The 22653-nt window shown below is 45.0% G+C and overlaps 1 protein-coding gene across 3 annotated transcripts in view; it reads right to left on the bottom strand.

Annotated features, from left to right (window-relative positions):
• The window catches only part of ARMC9 (armadillo repeat containing 9), a 179129-nt gene that overhangs the window by 106409 nt on the left and 50067 nt on the right, over window positions 1–22653 (bottom strand). For all 3 annotated transcript variants that reach the window (XM_032277939.1, XM_032277937.1, XM_032277938.1), the window contains 3 exons: window positions 12940–12974; window positions 10447–10558; window positions 6695–6787 (listed from right to left, as the gene is read on the bottom strand). In XM_032277939.1, the coding sequence (XP_032133830.1) occupies window positions 6695–6787; window positions 10447–10558; window positions 12940–12974 (240 nt within the window). The remainder of the gene's footprint in view (window positions 1–6694; window positions 6788–10446; window positions 10559–12939; window positions 12975–22653) is intronic.

Raw genomic sequence — 22653 nt, forward strand, 5'->3', positions numbered from 1 at the left:
GGGAAGGGAGGGAAGGAGGGAGGGAGGGAGGGAAGGAAGGAGGGAGGGAGGGAGGGAAAGAAGGAAATAAATCTCCCAGAGAGTGAAACAAAAAGATACAAAATATGAGAAAAACTATAAGAAAAACAGAAAACCAGTTCAGGAGGTTCAACATTCAGAGAGAGAACACAGAAGACAGAAGGAAGAAATGCTTCTAGAGAGACAAACACAGGTCACATACAAAAGATAAGGAAGCGGAATGGCTTTAGATTCCTTTTTTTTTTTTTTGAGTCAAGGTCTCACTCTGTTGCCCAGGATGGAATGCAGCGGTGTGATCACAGCTCACAGCCTCGACTTCTTGGGCTCAAGCAATCCTCCTGCCTCAGTCTTCAGAGTTAGCTGGGACTCCACGCTCATGCCACCATGCCTGGTTAATGTAAAAAAAAAAAAAAATTTTTTTTTTGGTAGAGAATGGGGTCTCACTGTTTTATTCAGGCTGGTCACAAACTCCTGGGCTCAAGCAATCCTCCTGCCTCGGCCTCCCAAAGTACTAGGATTACAGGCATGAGCCACCGTGCCCAGCCGGCTTTGGATTTCTGAACAGCAAAACCGGAACCTAAAAGACAATGCAGCAACGTCTTCAAAATTCTGAAAGAAAATTATTTACAATCCAGAATTCTATACAAAGAATGAAAACATTTTTTGACCATACATGATCTCAAAAAATATACTTCCTGTGCACCTTTTCTCTAGAAGCTATTAACTCAAGGATGCGTTCCACCAATCAAGAGAACAAGTCAAGAAATAAGATAATATGGGGCACTGGAAACAGAGGTCCAATTCAGGAGAGCAGTCAAAGGAATCAGTAACAGTTTGGTGAAGAGACACCTGGAGGGCAGCTACACAACAGATGTTGTCCAGACTAAACCCAGCTGACTCAAGAGGGCGACAGGTCAAAGGCCATTGTCCCCAAGATGCCTATTACCATTATAACAATTGAGGTCAAATTTTTACTGAGGTATAGCATCTACACAGAACACTGCACAGATCATGTATACAGCCTGATGAGTTTTCACAAACTGAACATGCGGCTAACTAGCAACCAGGTCAAGAAACAGAACATGCTCAGGGTCCCAGAAGCCCTTCCAGAACCACATTCCAAGCCAAGGGTGACCTCTCTCCTGGCTTCTAACATCACAGATTCATGTTACTTGGTTTTAAATTTTTTTTTTTTTTTTTCAAGACAGAATTTTGCTCGTTACCCAGGCTGGAGTGCAGTGGCTCACCGCAACCTCCGCCTCCTGGGTTCAGGCAATTCTTCTGCCTCAGCCTCCCAAGTAGTTGGGACTACAGGCTCGCGCCACCATGGCCAGCTAATTTTTGTATTTTTAGTAGAGACAGGGTTTCACCATGTTGACCAGGATGGTCTCGATCTCTTCACCTTGTGATCCACCCGCCTTGGCCTCCCAAAGTGCTGGGATTATAGGCGTGAGCCACCGAGCCCAGCCGGTTTTAAATTTTTAAATAAATGAAACCATATATTATATATTCTCTTATATTTGACTTTTTCATTCAACAATCTGCTTGTGGTGTTCATCCGTGGTCTCTGCTGTGTGCTCCTTCTCATTGCTTAAGGTGTTCCATTTTACAAATACTTCACAGGTATTCATTCTACTGCTGATTGACATTTGGGTTGCAGCCAGCGTTTTGGTTCTTATAAGAAGTGCAGCTATGAATATTCTTGTATGTTTTTTAGTGAAAATATGGGCAGGTTTTTGTTGGGGCCATACCTAGGAGAGGCTTTGCTAGGACATGAGGAATTCAGTTTTAGTAAATGCTGCCTGTGTTACAAAGTAGTATACCATGTCCTAATTTGTAAACAGAATACAAAATGTCCAGTGAGACGAGCCCAGACTCTTACTGGCATTTGGATAACCCTGACATGTGCTAGTGAGGTTCCAGCTCCCACTTCCATGCCCTGTATGAATTAGCTGTGAACTGTCCTTTTACCCCCACAGAAGTATTCTCAAGTGATCGACTCCTGAGAGCTAGATCAGGTACACTTACAAGCCAAAATACAGAGCAGCTCACCATTGCCCTTGGGCATAAATATTGCTGCTGGGCCAGGCTCGGTGACTCACACCTGTAATCCCAGCACTTTGGGAGGCCGAGGTGGGCGGATCACCTGAGGTCAGGAGTTTGAGACCAGCCTGGCTAACACAGCAAAACCCTATCTCTACTAAAAATACAAAAATTAGTTGGGTGTGGTAGCACACACCTGTAGTCCCAGCTACTTGGAAGGCTGAGGCAGGAGAATTGCTTGAATCTAGGAAATGGAGGTTGCAGAGAGCCAAGATTGTGCCATTGTACTCCAGCCTGGGTGACAGTGAGACTCTGTCTCAATCAATCAATATTGCTGCTGGACAACTGGCAGCTGGATGATCTTTCAATTCTGCCACATGGTCTAGGTTTCACAGGACTCTCTCCCAGCTTTGATTACCAATGTCACCGGAGGGAATAATAAATGTTCTGGGAAGCTATGTCCAACTATTATCCCAAACTTTTGTTTATGCCATTTTCTCCTAGGTAACTTCATCTAACATGGGCACAGTCCCGTTTCCTTGCAGAGTGAGGCTGGTACTTGCTACTCAGCACAAAAGCAAACATGGTATTATGCAGGCTATATACATAGATGGGAGAACTACAAAGCAAGGAACGAATTAACACAGAAGTCAGGATGTGCATGCACACTTCACAGCAGCACTATCCACAGTAGTCAAAAGGTGGAGGTAGCCCAAATGTCCACTGACAGAGGAACAGATAGATGAGCAAAATCTGGTCCATCCATATGAGGAAGCATTAGCCTTAAAAAGGAAAGAAACTCTGACGTATGCTACAACGTGGATGAAGCTGAGGATATTAGCTAAGTGAAATAAGCCAGTCACAAAAAGAAAAACAGTGGACAATTCTACTTATATGAGGTATTTGTAGTAGTCACAATCATAGAGACAAACAGTAGAATGGGAATTTGCCAGCGGCCTGGAGTGAGGGGAAATGGAGAATTATTGCTTAACAGGTACAAAGTTTCAGTTTTACAAGAAGAAAAAAGTTGTTTATGGAGATTGACGGTACATGATGTTTGCACAGCATTATGAATGCATTTTATACCACTCAAATGTACACTTAAAAGTGGTTAAGATGGTTAGAGATATGAAGAACTTGGTATTTTTAGTAGAGACGGATTTCACCATGTGGCCAGGCTGGTCTCGAACTCCTGAGCTCAGGTTTCAGCTAAAAATGAAAAATTCAGAATTCAGCTAAAAATGAAAAATGCAGCCTTGCAATTTCATTAAATTTGGCTCCATTCAAGTTTTTGGTCTCAAACTGTAATTCTCAAAGCACCCTGGATCAGCAGTATTGGCATGGCTGGAAAACTTGCTGGAAATGCAAATCCTTGGGCCCTACCCTAGACCTACTGAACAGAAACTGTTGGTGGGACCTGATCTGTGTTTTAATGAGACCTCCAGGAGATAATGATGCACATTTAACTTTGAGAACCACTACAGGAGAGGGACAAACCAAGGAATTCAATTTCCTGTGTGTACAGGCCAGGTTACCATGGTGCCATAGTGACACATCCATGTTGGACAAGGAATCTTTCTGCCTTGCAGATTCTCTGACATCTTAAGACAACTTACACTCATTTCTTTCTTTTTTCTTTTTTTTTTGAGACAGAGTCTCACTCTGCTGCCCAGGCTGGAGTCCAGTGGCATGATCTTGGCTCACTGCAACCTCTGCCTTCCAGGTTCAAGCAATTCTCCTGCCTTAGCCTCCCAAGTAGCTGGGATTATAGGCATGCATCATCACATCTGGCTAATTTTTGTATTTTTAGTAGAGACAGGGTTTCGCCATGTTGGCCAGGCTGGTCTCAAACTCCTGAGCTCAGGTGATCCACCTGCCTCGGCCTCCCAAAATGCTGGGATTACAGGCATGAGCCACCACACCTGGCCTATTTCTTCTTTTCTTTAAAAAAAAAAAATTATTTCAAGTTTATGGGCTACAGGTGGTTTTTAATTACATGGATAAGTTATTTAGTAGTGATTTCTGAGACTTTAGTGCACCCATTGGGTACAGTGAACACTGTCACCTGTGCAAAGTCCATTATATCATTTTTGTTTGCATCCTCATATCTTAGCTCCCACTTATAAGTGAGAATATATGATATTTGGTGTTCTATTCCAGAGTTACTTCACTTAGAATAATGGCCTCCAACTCCATCCAAGTTGCCCCAAAAGACATTGTTTCATTCCTTTTTATGGCTGAGTGGTATCCCATGGTATATATATACCACGTTTTCTTTAAGCACTCATTGGTTGATGGGCACTTAGGTTGGTTCCAAATCTTTGTAACTGCAAATTGAAAACATGTGTGTACATGTGTCTTTTTCATATAATGACTTATTTTTCTTTGGATAGATACCCAGTAGTGGGATTGTTGAACCAAATGGTAGTTCTACATTGAGTTCTTTAAGGAATCTTCATACTGTTTTCCATAGCGGTTGTACTAATTTACATTGCCACCAGCAGTGTAAAAGGGTTCAGCTCATTTCTTCTTAAGTAAACCATAGCTGGACGCAGTGGCTGAAGCCTGTAATCCCAGCACTTTGGGAGACTTGAGGTGGGCGGATCACTTGAGGTCAGGAGTTTGAGACTAGCCTGGCCAAAATGGTGAAAGATTTTTAGTGGTCTCTCTACTAAAAATACAAAAGTTAGCTGGGTGTGGTGGGAGGCATCTGTAATCCTAGCTACTTGGGAGGCTGAGGCAGGAGAATCGCTTGAACCCAGGAGGTGGAGTTGCAGTGAGCAGAGATTGTACCATTGCACTCCAGCCTGGGCAACAAGAGTGAGACTCCATCTCAAAATAAATAAATAAACCACAAGAATTATATATAATGACTTGAGGAAGAAATTATTCTCTTCAATGACTATGGAGATCACTGTATTTTTGACAAAAACTACAGATGACAAAACGCAAGACACCTTTCATAAGAGGACACATTATCGTTTTACGTATAATCAAGAAAGAAAAGAAAAACACTGCCAATTAAACTATAATATGCCATTCACTGTCAGATACACCCCACTGGCAAAGATGTTAAGACGGGGAAAAGTGTATCTTCGACTCAATGAAATAATGTTAGAAATAATCAGTATTGACTTTACTCCTTGAATTTGAGTTTGGAAGTTGTAACAATATATGATTCAGCTGCTTCATGCCTTATAGGCTGGATTCAATGCCATTAAAAACCCAACAGGAAAAAAGGCAAGAAAATAAGTCAAGAATATGAGAGTATTTTCAAACTTAACACAACTCTTTCATGAGAGCATTAAGATTACATTCGCAGAGTAAACTGGCAACTTGAAACTCAAATTGTATTGCCTGTATGCAAAACAGATTAATGTGTACATCGCTTTCCCAGGGTCTGTTGCTATGGTTTGAAAGTCCCCACCAAAACTCATATTGACATTTAATTGCCAATGTTGTAGCACAGGGAGGCGGGACCTTTAAGATATTAGGCATTAATGGATTACTGCCATTATTGCTGGAGTGGGTTAGTTATCGTGAGTAACCTCCTGATAAAAAGACAGCTTCACCCTCCATTCTCTGTCTTGCGTGCTCACTTCTGCCTTCTGCCTTTTGCTTTGGGATGACTCTTGCCAGATGCTGACACCACGCTCTTGGACTTCCTAGACTTCAGAACTGCTGAGTACAATATATCTGTATTGTTTATAAATTACTCAATCTGTGGTATTCTGTTCTAGCAGCAGGGAATGGCCTAACACGGTTATTTAATCAGTGAGAATTAAGATAATTTGATACTCCACTCAGTGCATACATTGTGAAGTTTAACATACATTTTTACCACATTCTGGATAAAAATTCAACTGAAATAATAAAATGTAGTACCATCTTAACATGTGCCAAATTCAAAATCCTGATCCTCCTCCCGTCCAGTGAAGTTTAGTGCAGATACAGATAGGAGGGGCAGGGACAGAGAGAAAGACCATTAGTGACTGTTCAGTGCCAGGCCTGGAGCTAAGGACTCCCACATATGACTGTATGTAATCATCCCAACAACCTCCCAAGGCAGGCACAGCTCCTTTCCCAGACGAGGAAATGCCTGAGATTGAGTAACTCGCTTACAGTGACCTGGCTAATGAGTGGTAGAGCAGAGGTTGGAAAGAAAGTTTATTTTACCCCAAATCTCATACTTATCCCACAGGATCAGTAGACCTATCTGGTCCAAAACTATATATATGTACTGTATTAAAGACACTGTTAGTCAGGCCCAGATGTAACCAACCTGAATTTGCTTACCTACTTCGTACCTCTGAAGTCATACTCAGTTTTCAGTACTTATGGCAAGCAGCGTGAAGTGAGGTCAAAGAGGAATTTGAGAAAAGGAAAAACGGCAAAAAAGAGCTCCAGAGATGATGAATCAAGCAGTTCTAACTTGTTTAGAACTCTTTACTAGAAGCAAAAAGTAGGACAATGCCCAGGGTGAACAAAAGATCTCACGAGCTCAAGGCTGACACACAATTATGATGCTGAAAATGTGCACAGAAATTAAAGCTTCCCCCAGATGGGGAACAATGCTAAGATCATTACCTAGAATTGAAGGCCCTGGCCATGATGTGAGCCACCTCTTACCAACCTGGTTGTGGCTATGACAGTCCAAGAGGTCATTGCTGATGTAGGCCTGCAGAACGGTTTCCCTCTGCTCTCCAGGATGGGATGTGGTCAAGCGCTGGAGCAAAGAAAAAACTTTTTCTTAGTCTTATAATGGAGAAAAGTTTCACGTAGCAGGTGTGTTTTAAATGGCAGTATCAGTAACTACACATTTAACCAAACAAAATAAATAATATCCAGCTGTGAGGGGTGAGTTAACTGGTTAACCAAATAACAAGAACCTATGATGTGCTTCCTAATGGGTGACACAGCGGATGTTTGAGCCAACTTATACATGTGAAATCTCCAGAGAAGTGAAGCAGCAAAATGCTAAGATCATAAGTGTGCAGATAGTGGAGAGCTCATCCATGCCCAGAGAGGCATTTCTTGTACAAAGGGGCTCAGGAGCTTGCCCCTGCAGGAAGGGCAGCCTATTAACCAGCACAGGGGAGCATGAGCATGGTGGGGGATAGGAAAGTGAGGTCTAGCTCAGGGAGGTACAATACAGGGCACAGTGGCATGGCTCAATGGGAGGGGCCCAAGGCTGACTGCTGAGCGCTCTGAATGTATGCCCTGCCAACAAATTCACTCTATCCTTTCTTATAGGGAATGTGTGCATGTGTGTGTGTGCATGTGTGCATGCATGCATGATGAGTGTAGAGGTAGCTGGCTAGAATTTTGTAGATTTTAGAAAGCCGTAAGTCTGTTATGTTGCTACAAGTAAAAATTTACGCAATGTCCACAGGGCTAGAAGAAAACTTTCATGTGGAGAGCATGTAAAATGGGTGTGTGAGTGTGCACTTGGGTGTGTACAGGTGTGACATGGGATATGAAAAAGCATGTAACAGAGTGAGCAACTATCCTTGCTTTTTCAGGAAAATCCTGCTACATAAATATCCCGAGGCTGCAAGCCCTGCTTCTAGCCAAAGAGAAGCTGGATGTGTAAAGAATATGCTAGTTCTTTTTTTTTTTTTTTTTTTGAGACAGAGTTTCACTCTTGTTACCCAGGCTGGAGTGCAATGGCGCGATCTCGGCTCACCGCAACCTCCGCCTCCTGGGTTCAGGCAATTCTCCTGCCTCAGCCTCCTGAGTAGCTGGGATTACAGGCACGCGCCACCATGCCCAGCTAATTTTTTGTATTTTTAGTAGAGACGGGGTTTCACCATGTTGACCAGGATGGTCTTGATCTCTTGACCTCGTGATCCACCCGCCTCGGCCTCCCAAAGTGCTGGGATTACAGGCTTGAGCCACCGCGCCCGGCCTAGAATATGCTAGTTCTTAGCATGGGCAAGAGTGCAGGCCACAGCATCAGACCCCTGGGCTAGAAGGAGAGCCGGAGAGGCCTCCAGAGCAGGCACTACCAACAGATGTGACCACCAGGGCCAGGGTGTGCCCAGAATGTCACATCGGGGGCGCTGCTGCTCTTCTGTTGAGTTCACTGAGGTTGAAGTGAACTAACCTAGCTTGGCTGTGATGAATACATTTTGAACAATCCTGCCAACTCCATTTTGCCCACCCTGAGCTATGTTGGGCATTCTGTTCCCAGAGCTTGTGGTCTGAGACAGCTGCCATCTTTGTAACCAATTTTCTGAGAAACAGGGCCCACTGGCCCATACATCCTGTACCTGCAACTGTGTAACTGCCTACCCCACATCCTAAGTGAAAACAACTTTAAATAGAATTTTGTTGTTAGGCTCCCCACCTCCTGGATTCCCCTAACCTGCTCCTTCTGCTTCTGTAATAATCTGCCTACCACCCCCTGACCCTAAACTGGTATAAAAATGTTGACTGCCCTTTGTTCTAGGCCGAGAGATTTGAGCTCTAGCTAACTCTCGGACGCCAGTCATTAAAGGTGGACTCTCAACAAACTCAGAATGTGGCGTTTCTGTTTAAACTCACTCGGGTATAATAGAAACAGGGGCAAGAAGCCAGGTGGGGCCACTGGAGAGGGACACAGACGAAATCCTAAGAAACCTTTCACTTTTCCTGGTTATTCTGTGAAGATGTCACTCTCTTAGCAAAGGAATACCCTGTCTCAGCAAGAGGCTCAGGAGTAGCACAGACTGAGAGGAAGTGCAGCATCAGTAAACCAAGGGGCAAATCAAAGATGAGTTTGAGACCTTGAGCAGAGAGAGGTAAATGGCCAGGGAGGAGACAGCCACTGCTGATGACCCATGCTGCCCCACCCACTGGAGTCCTGACCCAACCAAAACCAGAGCAGACATCACTGCTTTCCACAGGACACTTCCTGCAGATCCTGGATATGTCGTCAGAGTCCTCCTCAAGATGTGTTTCAGGAAGTATTGCCATTCACTCGTGTGCAAGTAAGAACTGCTTCTACCCACAGATGGAAAATTGCTAAGGATCCTGATGCCAAGATACCTTGAAATGCAGGGGTCCATGAAGATGTCTGATGCTAACGAATTCAAACGGACTGTTCCCTTAAAGAAGTGCCGGTTCAATCAGTGTGGCTAGAGCCAGCAGTTCCCACAGTGTGGTCCAGGGAACCCTGAGAGGTCCTCCAAACCCTTTTAGGGGGTCTGCAAGGTCACAATTTTCCTAATAGTAAGATACAATCATGCATTTTTTATGTTCAGTCTCTGAGAGGCTATATGAAGTGTGACATTGACAGTCAAAAACAAAGCCGATATGAGAATCCAGCTTCTTCCATCAAGCCAGACATTAAAGACATCTGCAGAACGGTGCTGCTCTTCTCACAATTTTGTTTGGAAAGCAGTATTCGTCATAAAAAGTGTTATCTATGTTAACATGTCATTTGCTTATTAGTGTTCATTTTAAATGAATTAATAAACACATATTTCAAATCTTCAGTTTTGTTTTTTTGTTTTCTGAGATGGGGTCTCACTCTGCTGCCCAGGCTGAAGTGCGGTGGTATGATCTCAGCTCACTGCAACCTCCACCTCCTGGGTTCAAGCGATTCTCCTGCCTTAGTCTCCTGAGTAGATGGGACTATAGGCAACTGCCACCACGCCCAGCTAATTTTTTGTATTTTCAGTAGAGACAGGATTTTGCCATGTTGGCCAGGCTGGTCTTGAAGAACTCCTGACCTCAGGTGATCAGCCCACCTTGGCCTCCCAAAGTTAGTGGGATTACAGGTGTGAGCCACCACGCCCAGGCAAATCTTCTCATTTTTAATTTCAAATGCTATAAACATTGGTAGATCAAATAACTTCACATAAATGAAAGCTCTTTGAGGTCCTCCATAATTTTTGAGAGTGGAAAGGGGTCTGACACTAAAAAGCCTGAGAACCAACTGCTGACTTCAACTGTACTCAAGCTGAAGGGTAGGGAGAAAAGTAACGACGGAGACCAGGCCACTTCCCTTAGAATCTTGAGAACAGGAGTTCTTTCCTTGGTACTTCTCCAGGGTGACTGCACAGCAGGGCCTGAATACAGAGCCTCTGTGGGGCTGTGGGCAACCCTGACTCCATGTGCTCACACACAGGCCCCCACAAGCAGAGTGGGGCTCACGGCCAGGAAAGGGCCACAGGCAGGTACAGTCTTCTTGGCCTTGAAATTCATTTATTTAACTCATTACATCACAATTGTCATAATATAGGGGTTTCTTAAAGGAGGCCCAGGCTATCTTCAGAAGCGGCTTTCAACTTCTGTTCTTGGTGTCAGCAGACAGAGGGGAAAATGATTTCTGGAAGATGGGTTAAAAGATACAGGCAAGGTAGCCAGCCAAGAAAACCACTGGTTTGGTTTGGTACCTACCCAGCGCAGAGCCTGCAACAAGAAGGCTTTCAAGCGGTCACTCCCCAAAATCAAATCCTTCTTCAGTTTCTCATAATCCAGAGAGGGCAGTAATGGGACATCCTTCAATTTCCTACTCAGCAACACAAGTTCAAACAGAAAGAAAAGGGCAAAAGGGCATGTTCATTACACCTCCTGAGCATTATGGCACCCGATCTAGAACTGCTGTTCCCCTGGGCTCCCAGCATGACCTACCAGCTTCCACCTAGAGGACAGCCTGGGGTCTAGGCGCCTACCTCAGCTTCAACCAGCTCAGCTCTGCCTGTTCTGTTGGAGGACTGAGATTCTGTTCAACAATTTTCCTAAAACAAGGAGTCTCTGCCTGAACAGATTTAGAAACCCCTACAGATTTACCTTCAGCCAGAGGCCCCTAGGATGGGGAATAAATCACCTTGGGGGCATCATAACTTTCCACTGAAGTCCTGTTTAGAATTCTGGACACAGTCCAAAGACGATGAGCATCCGCAGGCCCTAAGTGTTCTACCTCAACACCTGAAGCCACTGTTCCTCTCAAGCCTGAGCAACTGGATTGGGGGAAGATGAACAACAGTCAGGAAATAAGTGTGAAGCATAAGTAGGCAGAGGCTGGGTGCAGTGGCTCACACCTGTAATCCCAGCACTTTGGGAGGCCCAGGCAGGTGGATCACCTAAGGTCGGGAGTTTGAGACCAGCCTGGCCAATATGGTAAAACCCTGTCTCTACTAAAAACACAAAATTAGCCAGGTAGAGTGGCACATGCCTGTAGTCCCAGCTACTCGGGAGGCTGAGACAGGAGAATTGCTTGAACCCAGGAGGCAGAGGCTGCAGTGAGTTGAGATTGCGCCACTGCACTACGGCATAGGCAAGACACCACAAGAGTCCATCTCAAAAAAAAAAAAAAAGAAAGAAAAAACGAGTAAGTAGGTGGGTGGCTCAGCCCTCCGAGGAGGCAGAAGGCGTGGTCAGGAAGCGGCATGGGAACACAGCCAGGAGATGGGTTGTAGGACAATTTGCAGACCCTCCTCAGGAAGATTCCAAGTCAAAGATCTCAGGGGAGCTAGGTTTCAGTGAGGAGAGGTCTCAGATTTGAGATCCACACAGCTCAGACTGCCCCGCCATCTGCCTTCAGTCAGCCAGAAACGAAAGGAATCATCACCTCAGCTTCCCTGTCACTAACATAAGTGTCTTCACGTTTTGTTTTGTTGTTTTATTGTAGCAGAGGAGATCAGAGGGCATGGAAAAACTGGTGAAATTTAATGAGGTTTGCAGTGTAGTTCACAGTACTGTATCAACGATAATTTCCTCATTTTAGTGTAATACTCCAGTATTACACCAAATGCTAAGTGCGGTATATGTATTAGCTAATTTTTATCTCACAATAATCCTATAATAGAATTACTATGATTCTTCTCATTTTATAAATGAGGAAACTGAGGCACAGAGAAATTATATAAGTAATCCCTGGTCACAGGGTGGGTAGCAGAGGTGGGCTTTTAACCCTAGCCATCGTGCAGTAAGTGATACTGCTGCCAAAGTGATAGGAGAGAATAAAGTGCAGGGTCAAGGTCAGACGCAGGCAGGGCTGAGGGAGGAGGAATGCTGTGGGCATCTCAGGTGTCTGAGGAATCGCACAGTACCCCTGTCTTCCTCGCCTTCCCCACCAAGCTGGCTCAGAGGGTCCCAGAAGCCACCCTGGTCCATATGTCCAAGTCAAAGGTTCTCAACTCCATCGCCACAGTCCCCTACAGCATAAGACACTCCCAAGGGGAACAGCCCAAATGATCAGAACAGGAGTGCTCAGGCATACACACAGCTGCCCATGGCCCTGATCACAGCGTGATCCAGCAGACAACATAAATTCAGACACTGCAATGCTCTGTGGATTGCACTATGGTAGTAGATTCAATTCATTTCTATAAAATGCCATATGAACAATTCAACAATTTTTTTCATTTGAGGCTTCCTTACCAAAGAAATAGAATAAATAAAAGATGGCAGGGCACAGTGGCACATGCCTGTAATCCCAGCGCTTTCGGCGGCCGAGGCGGGCAGGTCACCTGAGTTTGGGAGTTCGAGACCAGCCTGACCAACATGGAGAAACCCCATCTCTACTAAAAATACAAAATTAGCCAGGTGTGGTGGCACATGCCTGTAATCCCAGCTACTTGGGAGATTAAGGCAGGAGAATCACTTTAACCCAAAAGGCAGAGGATGCAGTGAGCCAAGACTGCACCATTGGACTCCAGCCTGGGCAACAAGAACAAAACTCCATCTAAAAAAAAAAAGATTATTCTGGTTTAACAACATTACTTATAAGTACTCATATTTCCTTTAATATTCACATGTAGTTCTAGCTCAAATGTAGCATTTCTCTAAACTAGGCTGCTAAGATGAGTGTTTATTAAAGACACTTTGAATTCCCGTTTTACGCATTGCTGTTCTCCTTAATAAAAATTCCTAAGAGCAGTTACTTACACGGGTGCCAAGGAGGCTCGCAACATGGTGGATGCCTGAGGGGAAGAGGATAGAAGATAACAGAGTGTTAAACACTGATAGCAAAGCACGGATCCCAAATCACCCTAATACCATGGAATCAACAGATGTGCAAAGTTTTAATCTACCAGGATTCACCAACCAAGGTTTATAGGCATGAGCCACCGCACCCGGCTGGCTTTTTTTTTTTTTTTTTTTTTGAGACGGAGTTTCACTCGTGTTACCCAGACTGGAGTGCAATGGCGCGATCTCGGCTCACCGCAACCTCCGCCTCCTGGGTTCAGGCAATTCTCCTGCCTCAGCCTCCTGAGTAGCTGGGATTACAGGCACGCACCACCATGCCCAGCTAATGTTTTTGTATTTTTTTAGTAGAGACGGGGTTTCACCTGTTGACCAGGATGGTCTCGATCTCTTGACCTCGTGATCCACCCGCCTCGGCCTCCCAAAGTGCTGGGATTACAGGCTTGAGCCACCGTGCCCGGCTCCGGCTGGCTTTTTTATTAAGATTTTCTCTTCAAGTATAAAAACGTGCACTTTGTACCAAGTCAAATGTTCTAGAGGTTTTTTAAAAAAACATTAACAACCCCTCTTCCACCCCACTCTCTTTTAATCCTGTCTACAGGCAAAATCATTGCCTGCTTTACAGGCATTCTTGTCCCATTTATTTTGTGTGTGTGCCTCTTTTTGCCACTACAAGCAGTGCTGTATTAAGTATGTACTACTACATCTGAGAAACATATAACCAGATACAGTGTGTGGTGCTTGTTTGAACTGACTCAAATAAACTAACTGTAAAAAGATATTTTGAGAAAATAAGGGAAATCTGAATGTGGAGTGGACTGGTATTAGCTGCTACTAAGGAATTAGTGCATTTGGGGTTGTGGCTACGTGTTTGTATATTAAAGCCTCTGATCAGTTAGAGATGTATATTGAATTATTTACAGGTGACATGACATGTTTAGAATTAGCTTTAAAGAACTCAAGGGTGGGGGCAGGGAATAAGTACAGGAGAAGAAAGAAACCAAGATTAGTGAAATGCCATTTATTGCTGAAGCTAGGTGATGGGCACTTCGGGGACCCAATTTATAATTCTCCCCTCTTCTGAAATTACAAAAGTCCTTGTTAAAAATCTTATTTATTGTCATTTAATGATACCTAAATTATTTTTTCAATTTTTTTTTTTTTTTAAACAGATAGGGTCTCACTATATTGCCCAGGCTGGTCTTGAACTTCTGGGCTCAAGCAATCCTCCTCCCTCAGCCTCTGGAGTAGCTGGGATTACAGGCATGCGCCACTACACTTATATTTATTGATACTTTGTTTTGTGAGCTAAGCTAGACTTCCAAAATCTAGATCAAAGGGTATGCGATTTTCATTCTGATAAACATTTCCAGATGCCCTGCACTGAAGGAGAGTCTTCCTTTCCCCTTAGCAGTACTGGATCCTGTCACTCTAAAACTTCCGTCAATTCGATGGGTTAAGAACAGTTTACTTTCTTAAACTTCAGTGATACTGGCCATTATTTTTGACCTTGCCTTCATGCCTATATGATACCAGATAGTTTTCATGGATTTCAACCTCGCCTAAGGAGGTCTACCTTACCTCAAGGTTATACACACGTTCTTTCAATTCTTCTAACATTTTCATAGCTTTATTTTTTACATTTAGAGATTTCATGCTTCTGGAATTCATGCTAATGTATTTTCCTTTGTGATATGAGTGCCATGTTAAGTCCCACCCAGGCCGTCCAACATCACCTCAAAATGGAAACATTTTGAGGTGATATTGGAGTAAGCCTTGCTTCCTTCCTCTCTTTTCTTCACCTCCTTTTTAAATTTGAAAGTGAACACTAAGGTAGAAGGAACATAATCTTCAGGCCCCAGTGTTCCCTATAGCCTGACACCAGCTGCTTCACACACTTCCCAGCTCTGACAGCCATCTGACTCTGTGACCCATGAAATAAACCAGCCCTTTCCTACCTCTGTTATCTGCTAGATATACACCCATCCTTGGGTTTATTTCTGGACTCTGCAGCCCCCCGGCTACTCAAAATGTGCTCCTCAGAGAAGCAGCATCACCCAGATCTCATTGGAAATGCAGAATTTTGGGTCTCATCCCAGACCTCCTGAACCAGAACCTGCACTTCAGCCAGGTCCCCAGGGGACATGCCTGCACAGTATACTTGGAGAAGTTCAACTCTGGTCCATAACACTTTCTTTCTCTCTCTCTCTTTCTTTCTCTCTCTTTCTCTTTCCTTTCTCTTTCTTTTCTCTCTCTCTCTCTGTTTCTCTCTCTTTCTTCCTTCCTCCCTTTCCCCTTTCCTTTCCTTTCCTTTTTTGAGACACAGTCTTGCTCTGTTGCCCAGGCTGGAGCGCAGTGGCATAATCTCAGCTCGCTGCAACCTCCACCTCCTGGGTTCAACCGCACCCAGCCAAACACTACTTCTAAATGGCTCAGACTGGCCAGGCACGATGGCCCCCACCTGTAAACTCGACACTTTGGGAGGCTGAGGCAGGTGAATCACTTGAGGTCACGAGTTCAAGATCAGTCTGGTCAACATGATGAAACTCTATTTCTATTAAAAATACAAAAAATTGGCCGGGCGCAGTGGCTCACGCCTGTAATCCCAGCACTTTGGGAGGCTGAGGCGGGTGAATCACGAGGTCAAGAGATCGAGACCATCCTGGTCAACATGGTGAAACCCCGTCTCTACTAAAAATACAAAAAATTAGCTGGGCATGGTGGTGCGTGCCTGTAGTCCCGGTTACTCGGGAGGCTGAGGCAGGAGAATTGCCTGAACCCAGGAGGTGGAGGTTGCGGTGAGCCGAGATCGCGCCATTGCACTCCAGCCTGGGTAATGAGCGAAACTCCGTCTTAAAAAAATATATAAAAAAAAATAAAAATAAATAAATACAAAAAATTAGCTGGGCGTGATGGCAGGCATCTGTAGTCTCAACTATTCGGGATGCTGAGGTGGGGCTTCTTGACCTCAACAGAGGTTCAAATACCCACAATGGAATCCTTGAGGCAATACCTCAGCCAGGGGACTGAAGTGGCAATGGAGGCCCAAGCCAGAGGCACATCCCCATCAGATGGGGAAGAGGCTGCTATGGCCAGCTTTTTAACGGGAAGGGGCACTTGAATGAGATGAAAACCACTTCACCCTAAGGTGACGACAGGTGTTGAGCAAGAGAGTAATATGATCCGATGCCTGGAAGACACCTGAGTCCTTCCTGGAACACAAAGGGTACAAAGAAAGGCCACTTCAGCTCCCATGTGACAAAAGACCAGCAAAGTAAGAGTTTTAAGACCAGTTAGGAAATGTGACTGTAAGCCAGGAGAGAACTAGGAAGAGCCTGAACAAACACAAAAACAGCAGCAATGTAGGCAAGGAAGGAGGAAGCTCTTTCAGATCCCATCACCAGGCAAAGGACACAGAAAAACCTCAGATGCTTCCCAGGTTCAGGAGGGGAGACCACCTGTATGGAGGAAAAGTTGAGCCTGATTTGGACACAAAAAATGTGGCGAACCTGTCAGGTATTCATGGAGAGGCCGGCAAGCCTGGGTTTGGAGCTCAGCTGATGGCCAGTCACAGCTCTACCCACTGGTTGAGATATTATTACAAAGGTGTTTTCTTTTTTGAGACAGTCTTGCTCTGTTGCCCAGGCTGGAGTGCAATGGCACAATCTCGGCTCACTGCAACCTCCACCTCCCAGGTTCAAGTGATTCTCGTGCCTCAGTCTCCCAAGTAGCTGGGATTACAGGTGTGCACCACCACGCTAGCTAATTTTTGTATTTTTAGTAGAGACAGGGTTTCGCCATGCTGGCCAGGTTGCTCTTGAACTCCTGAACTTAAGTAATCTACCTGCCTCGGCCTCCCAAGGTGCTGGGATTATGGGTGTGAGCCAAGGCACCTGGCCTACAAAGGTGTTAAACCCTCTCATCACCAGGTTGGTCTGGGTATGCAACAGGCATTGGTTTACAAGGTATAGCAGGGTCACGGGTACTGGTTGGGAGATTCCTCAATACACAGGGTATCACACCCAGAAAGATGGCCTGGACACACAGCAGCATTGTGCGGCAAGTGCAGGCCTTTGCCAAGATGTAAGAAAATCACACAGGGGAGAAGGCAAGGGCTGAAGATGCTGAGCTTCAAGCCGGAGCCACAAGCCATGCAACAGGAAGCTGCTGACAAAGACGGCTGATATGGAAGCAGGTGCCTTCTAAGATCCACATGTCCTGGGCCTTTTCACGTTTAACGCTATAGCATCTATCATAAAATCAAAAGTATTTTAATGCAAATTAAAATCACAGGGCTGGGCATGTTGGCTGATGTTTATAATCCCAGCACTTCGGGAGGCTGAGGTGGGAGGACTGTTAGAGGCCAGGAGTGCAAGACCAGCCTGGGTAACAAAGTGACACCCTGTCTCTACAAAAAAATTTTTAAAAATTAGCCAAGTGTGGTGGCGTGTGCCTGCAGTCCCACAAGACTGAGGTGGGAGGATCACCTGAGCCCAGGAGGTCAAAGCTACAGTGAGCCTGGGCGACAGAACAAGGCTTTGTCTCAAAAACAAAAACAAAAAAAACCTTTGTTGGTGGGAATGTAAATTAGCCACTGTGAAAAGCAGTTTGGAAGTTTCTCAAGAACTTCAAACAGAATTACCATTTGACCCAGCAATTCTGTTACTAGGTATACATCCAAAGCAAAGTAAATCATTCTACCAAAAAGACGTGTACTCCTATGCTCATGGCATAGGAGTACTGTTCGCATAGCAAAGACATGGAATCAACCCGGGTGCCCAACAGCAGTGAACTGGATAAGGAAAATGTGGTACATATATACAATGGAATACTATGAAACCATAAAAAAGGACAGAAGTGTGTCCTTTGTAGCAACACGGATGCAGCTGGAGGTCATGATCCCAAGTGAATTAACCCAGGAAAAGAAAACTAAATACTGCATGCTCTTACTTGTAAGTGGAGCTAAGCACTGAGAACACAAGGACACAAAGATCAGAACAACAGACACTGGGGACTGCCGGCAGGGGGAGGGTCTGAGGGGGCAAGGGTTGAAAAACTAACTCTCAGGTATTATGCTCACCACCCCGGCGATGAGATCATCTGTACACCAAATCCCAGCAACGTGTGATTTACTCATGTAACAAACCTGCACATGTACCTGCTGAGCCTAAAATAAAAGCCAAATAAATAAAGTGTTTTCACTTTTATTTCCAATGGGGCCTTATCTGGAGTTGTTAAAGAAAAGGAACATTAATTCTCAAATGGGCCATCTTTCTAAATAAGGATGCATTTAAAAGGACACTTCGTCATTCAAGGAATCCACAAAGCCAGAGGTGCCACTAGGTGGGACTTGGGACTTGCCCTGGGGGCAGGGGCTCAAATTTCTACCTTAAGAGTTGGCACTGGACTCTGTCTCCTGCTCAGCCTGCCCTCTGCCCACTCCTGCCCTTAGGACAGAGGCTTGGTATGGGTGGAATGAGCCCCTCTCATGGCACACCTTTCCTCCAGCGTCTCTGCATTCCCATTTGCCCAGGGAGAACAGGGGGCAAAGAAGAGAAAGACCAACCAAGGCACTTTCAACTGCTCTTGGCAGGAAAATGTATACTGCACCATTAGAAACAGCAGAAAACAGAAAAGCCACTTAAATGTCTGATAGAGAAATGCTGTTCTCAAATTAGAACTCTAAAAGATAAAGAAAATATACACATAGGTAAAATGAATGACATATATGTAAAGGCTCTAGAGGGATGCATATGAAGCACACGCAACAGGTTCCCATGGAGTGTAGGAAACGCTGAGCGAGGGGAGGGGAGGCGGTGTGCTCCATTTACAGATAAAATGGTACACTTTCTTTCTTTCTTTCTTTCTTTTTTTTTTTTTGAGACAGAGTTTCGCTCTTGTTACCCAGGCTGGAGTGCAATGGCGCAATCTCGGCTCACCGCAACCTCCGCCTCCTGGGTTCAAGCAATTCTCCTGCCTCAGCCTCCTGAGTAGCTGGGATTACAGGCACGTGCCACCATGCCCAGCTAATGTTTTGTATTTTTTTTTTTTTAGTAGAGATGGTGTTTCATCATGTTGACCAGGATGGTCTCGATCTCTTGACCTCGTGATCCACCCGCCTTGGCCTCCCAAAGTGCTGGGATTACAGGCTTGAGCCACCGCACCCGGCCCAAAATGGTACACTTTCTAGCTAACACATTGTGTAATGCTAGCTCTAACCCCAACCCTAACTGCTTGTGCTGACTTTCAATACATCACAGCCAGGGAGCTGCTCTGCCACAGATGAAAGCTCGACAGCAGCCAGTCATCCAGGAACAGCCTGACACCAAGTTCCCTGCAAACCAACACGCTTGCATGACTTGTGTAATCTTAGAAAACAAAAAACTCAGCGTCTTGTGCCCTGAGGGAGAAGTTTCTCCCTTACTTCTTATCACTAAGTTGCTGATAATATAAAATCTGATTTCTCTCATATCCCAGCAAGCCACAGGCTCCGATAAGGTAAGGACTACAGAAAGACAAATGGGTTGGAGCAGCAGTACACGGAGTCAAATGGAAAAGGCCACCTGAGAGAGCTCTGACCTCAAAGAATTGAATCCCATCATTATAAACCCTCTGGGAGTGCCTAGATACATGTGCTAGCTTCGATAACATGGGCAGCTTTCTGAAAACAGCTACCTGGGCATGAACAAGATGACGGCAGACCCACACTTCTTTCCTCTTGTGGTGTTTCTACTGTGGGGTGCTCGGTCAGTGGGAGCCTTCCTCTCCAGAGAGGGGGTGACTCACGGGACTGGTGAGGCTGGGGACAAATCTGGGCATCACTGTCCTGCCTGTCCTCTTCTGCTTTGGGCAGAGCTCACCAGAAAGGACAAGTCAACTCCGTTTCTCCGTGCTGCCCTCATGGTGGCCACAGCAATGGCAGAGGGCTAGGCTTGGCCAGAGCTGTCCAGGACTGTGCAAGTACACTTCTGTAACTCCCAGGCACAAGAGTGGGATCCCATCTACCTACAAACAAAATCCATATTCTCAGCCAGGTGTGGCAGCTCACACCTGTAATCCCAGCATTTGGGGAAGCCAAAGCCGGAGGGACTACTTGAGCCCAGGAGTTAGAGACCAGCCTGGGCAACATAGTAAGACTTCATCTCTACAAAATATAAATAAGAATTAGCTAGGCATGGTGGCACATGCCTATAGTCCCAGCTACTCAGGAAGCTAAGGTGAGAGGATCATTTGAGCCCAGGAGGTCAAGGCAGCAGTGACCCCTGATTGTGCCAATGCACTCCAGCCTGGGTGACAAAGCGAGACTCTGTCTAAAAAAAAAAAAAAGATCCGCATTCTCCAACATAAGCTTTGTCAAAAACCAACAGTTATATTTTCAGCTCCTTTTTCCTTTACTCTTTTGTGCTATTTTTCAGTTGGTTCAGAACTCAGGGAAAGAAGGGCTCTATTTAGTGGGCCCTTTTGAATTTTCAACAGTGAGAAAGTTGGCAGAAGCCCAGATTCTTGTTAACTGCCAGTTATAAAAACCAGTATCAAGCACACCAAACTTTATAGACACCAACGGTTTTGCGGCAGGGCCGGGCCAAGCTCCTTTACAGTATGTAATTCACAGTAACACTCAAGCTCAACACAGCACCTGCCGGTGAGCTGACCCAAGTCCGCTCTGTGAGGGGGGCTGATTTGTGCCACGTATTCATCTTGAAATTAATGGCATTATGCTGGGCCCTAGAGTAGAATTTATCCCCTTAAAAAATTAGCAAAAAAAGCAAGCAATCTTCTTCTTCCAAATCCTAAATCTATCAGTCCAGTCGCTGGACATTGTATCTAAACTATACCTTAAATTCCTTCTTCACACATCTGAACTCTTTAGATATCATAAATCAATTTTATGTATGCATGCCTAGTCAACAACAATATTCTTTTATACTTTCACAATGACCCCTCATCCACTTTTTATCACCTTGTTAGAGAAATCGGCTAGAAATAATAAAAAGGTTTTTGGAGCTTTTATTGTGTGTTCCTAAGCTAATGTCTCAGTAGAAAGAGAATGGTTATCACTAAGCTAAACATAATTCATCCTCCCTCCCCTGGTTTCCAGTGTTTAGATCTGTACTTTGATGTTAACGTAACAGTCGGGTGGTGGGACTGTCTCCTGACAGATGGCATCGGTGACTTCTCGTGGGATAACCAGCTGGGTTGTACCCCTGCTCCCTTTTAAACTGTGCTTAATAACATGTCATCAGTTTTTTTCTTTCTTCTTTTTTTTTGAGACAAGGTCTCATTCTGTCATCCAGGTTGGAATACAGTGGTGCAATCTCCTCTTGCTGCAGCCTCAACCTCCTGAGCTCAAGTGATCCTCCCACCTCGGCCTCCTGAGTAGCTGGGACTACAGGCGCGCAGCACCAAGCCAGCTAATTTTTGTATTTTTTGTAGAGATGGGTTTTCCCCATGTTGCCCAGGCTGGTCTCGAACTCCTGGGCTCAAATAATCTGCCATCCTTGGACTACCAGGGTGTTGAGATTATAGGTGTGCACCACCATGCCCAGCCAACATCAGTTTTTTTTTTTTTTTTTTTCTGAGACGGAGTTTCGCTCTTGTTACCCAGGCTGGAGTGCAATGGCGCGATCTCGGCTCACCGCAACCTCCGCCTCCTGGGTTCAGGCAATTCTCCTGCCTCAGCCTCCTGAGTAGCTGGGATTACAGGCACGCACCACCATGCCCAGCTAATTTTTTTTTTGTATTTTTAGTAGAGACAGGGTTTCACCATGTTGACCAGGATGGTCTCGATCTCTTGACCTCGTGATCCACCCGCCTCGGCCTCCCAAAGTGCTGGGATTACAGGCTTGAGCCACTGCGCCCGGCCAGTTTTAAATAAGTTGGATACATCACTCCTCCTAGAGAAGATAGAAATATAAGGATGGCTCTTATATATAAAATATGATGGGATTTTATAAACTGAACCTAGAAAACACTAAGTCCTTGATGAATTAACAAATAAATGGGAAGGAGGAAGAAAGGAGTGCTCCTACTAGACACATCCCGCCATGCTAATCGCTGTGAGAAAGCCACAGTTTCCGGTAAGCACACTCTGCATCCTAACCCTCCGAATGTTAACTGGACAGTGGACAGAGAGTCAGCCATATTCTCTGACTTAAAGCCCTTCTTCTGAAGGGCTCCTGAGGAAGTTACTTTTCTAAGACTTGAATATCCAATGGTGACTTTACTGACCTTTTAAAAATGGCTGTTTCTCTAAGATTTCAGCATGCTAAAATCACTGTGGCCATGTCCCAAAGACTCCACATCTACTGTCTGTGCACAGTGGAAAAGCTGATAGAGCCAGTCATTCTGAGATATTCCTGTTACACCGAGAGGAAGTGGTCAAGGTCATCTGCTCTTCAGCACATGACTACATGCTTTCTATGAAGATCCGTAAAAACTGCTGACCCATGAGACTATCCTTGGGTCTTAGCACCAGAAATAACTGTGTGAAGCACTTGTCTGACCATTCAGTCTTTTAAAAAAACATATTTAAGGCCGGGCGCGGTGGCTCAAGCCTGTAATCCCAGCACTTTGGGAGGCCGAGGCGGGTGGATCACGAGGTCAAGAGATCGAGACCATCCTGGTCAGCACGGTGAAACCCCATCTCTACTAAAAAAAAAAAAATACAAAACATTA

Source organism: Sapajus apella, unplaced genomic scaffold, assembly GCF_009761245.1.
Source record: "Sapajus apella isolate SASKATOON/1434 unplaced genomic scaffold, GSC_monkey_1.0 scaffold10, whole genome shotgun sequence".
In the NCBI taxonomy this organism is placed as follows: Eukaryota; Metazoa; Chordata; class Mammalia; order Primates; family Cebidae; genus Sapajus; species Sapajus apella.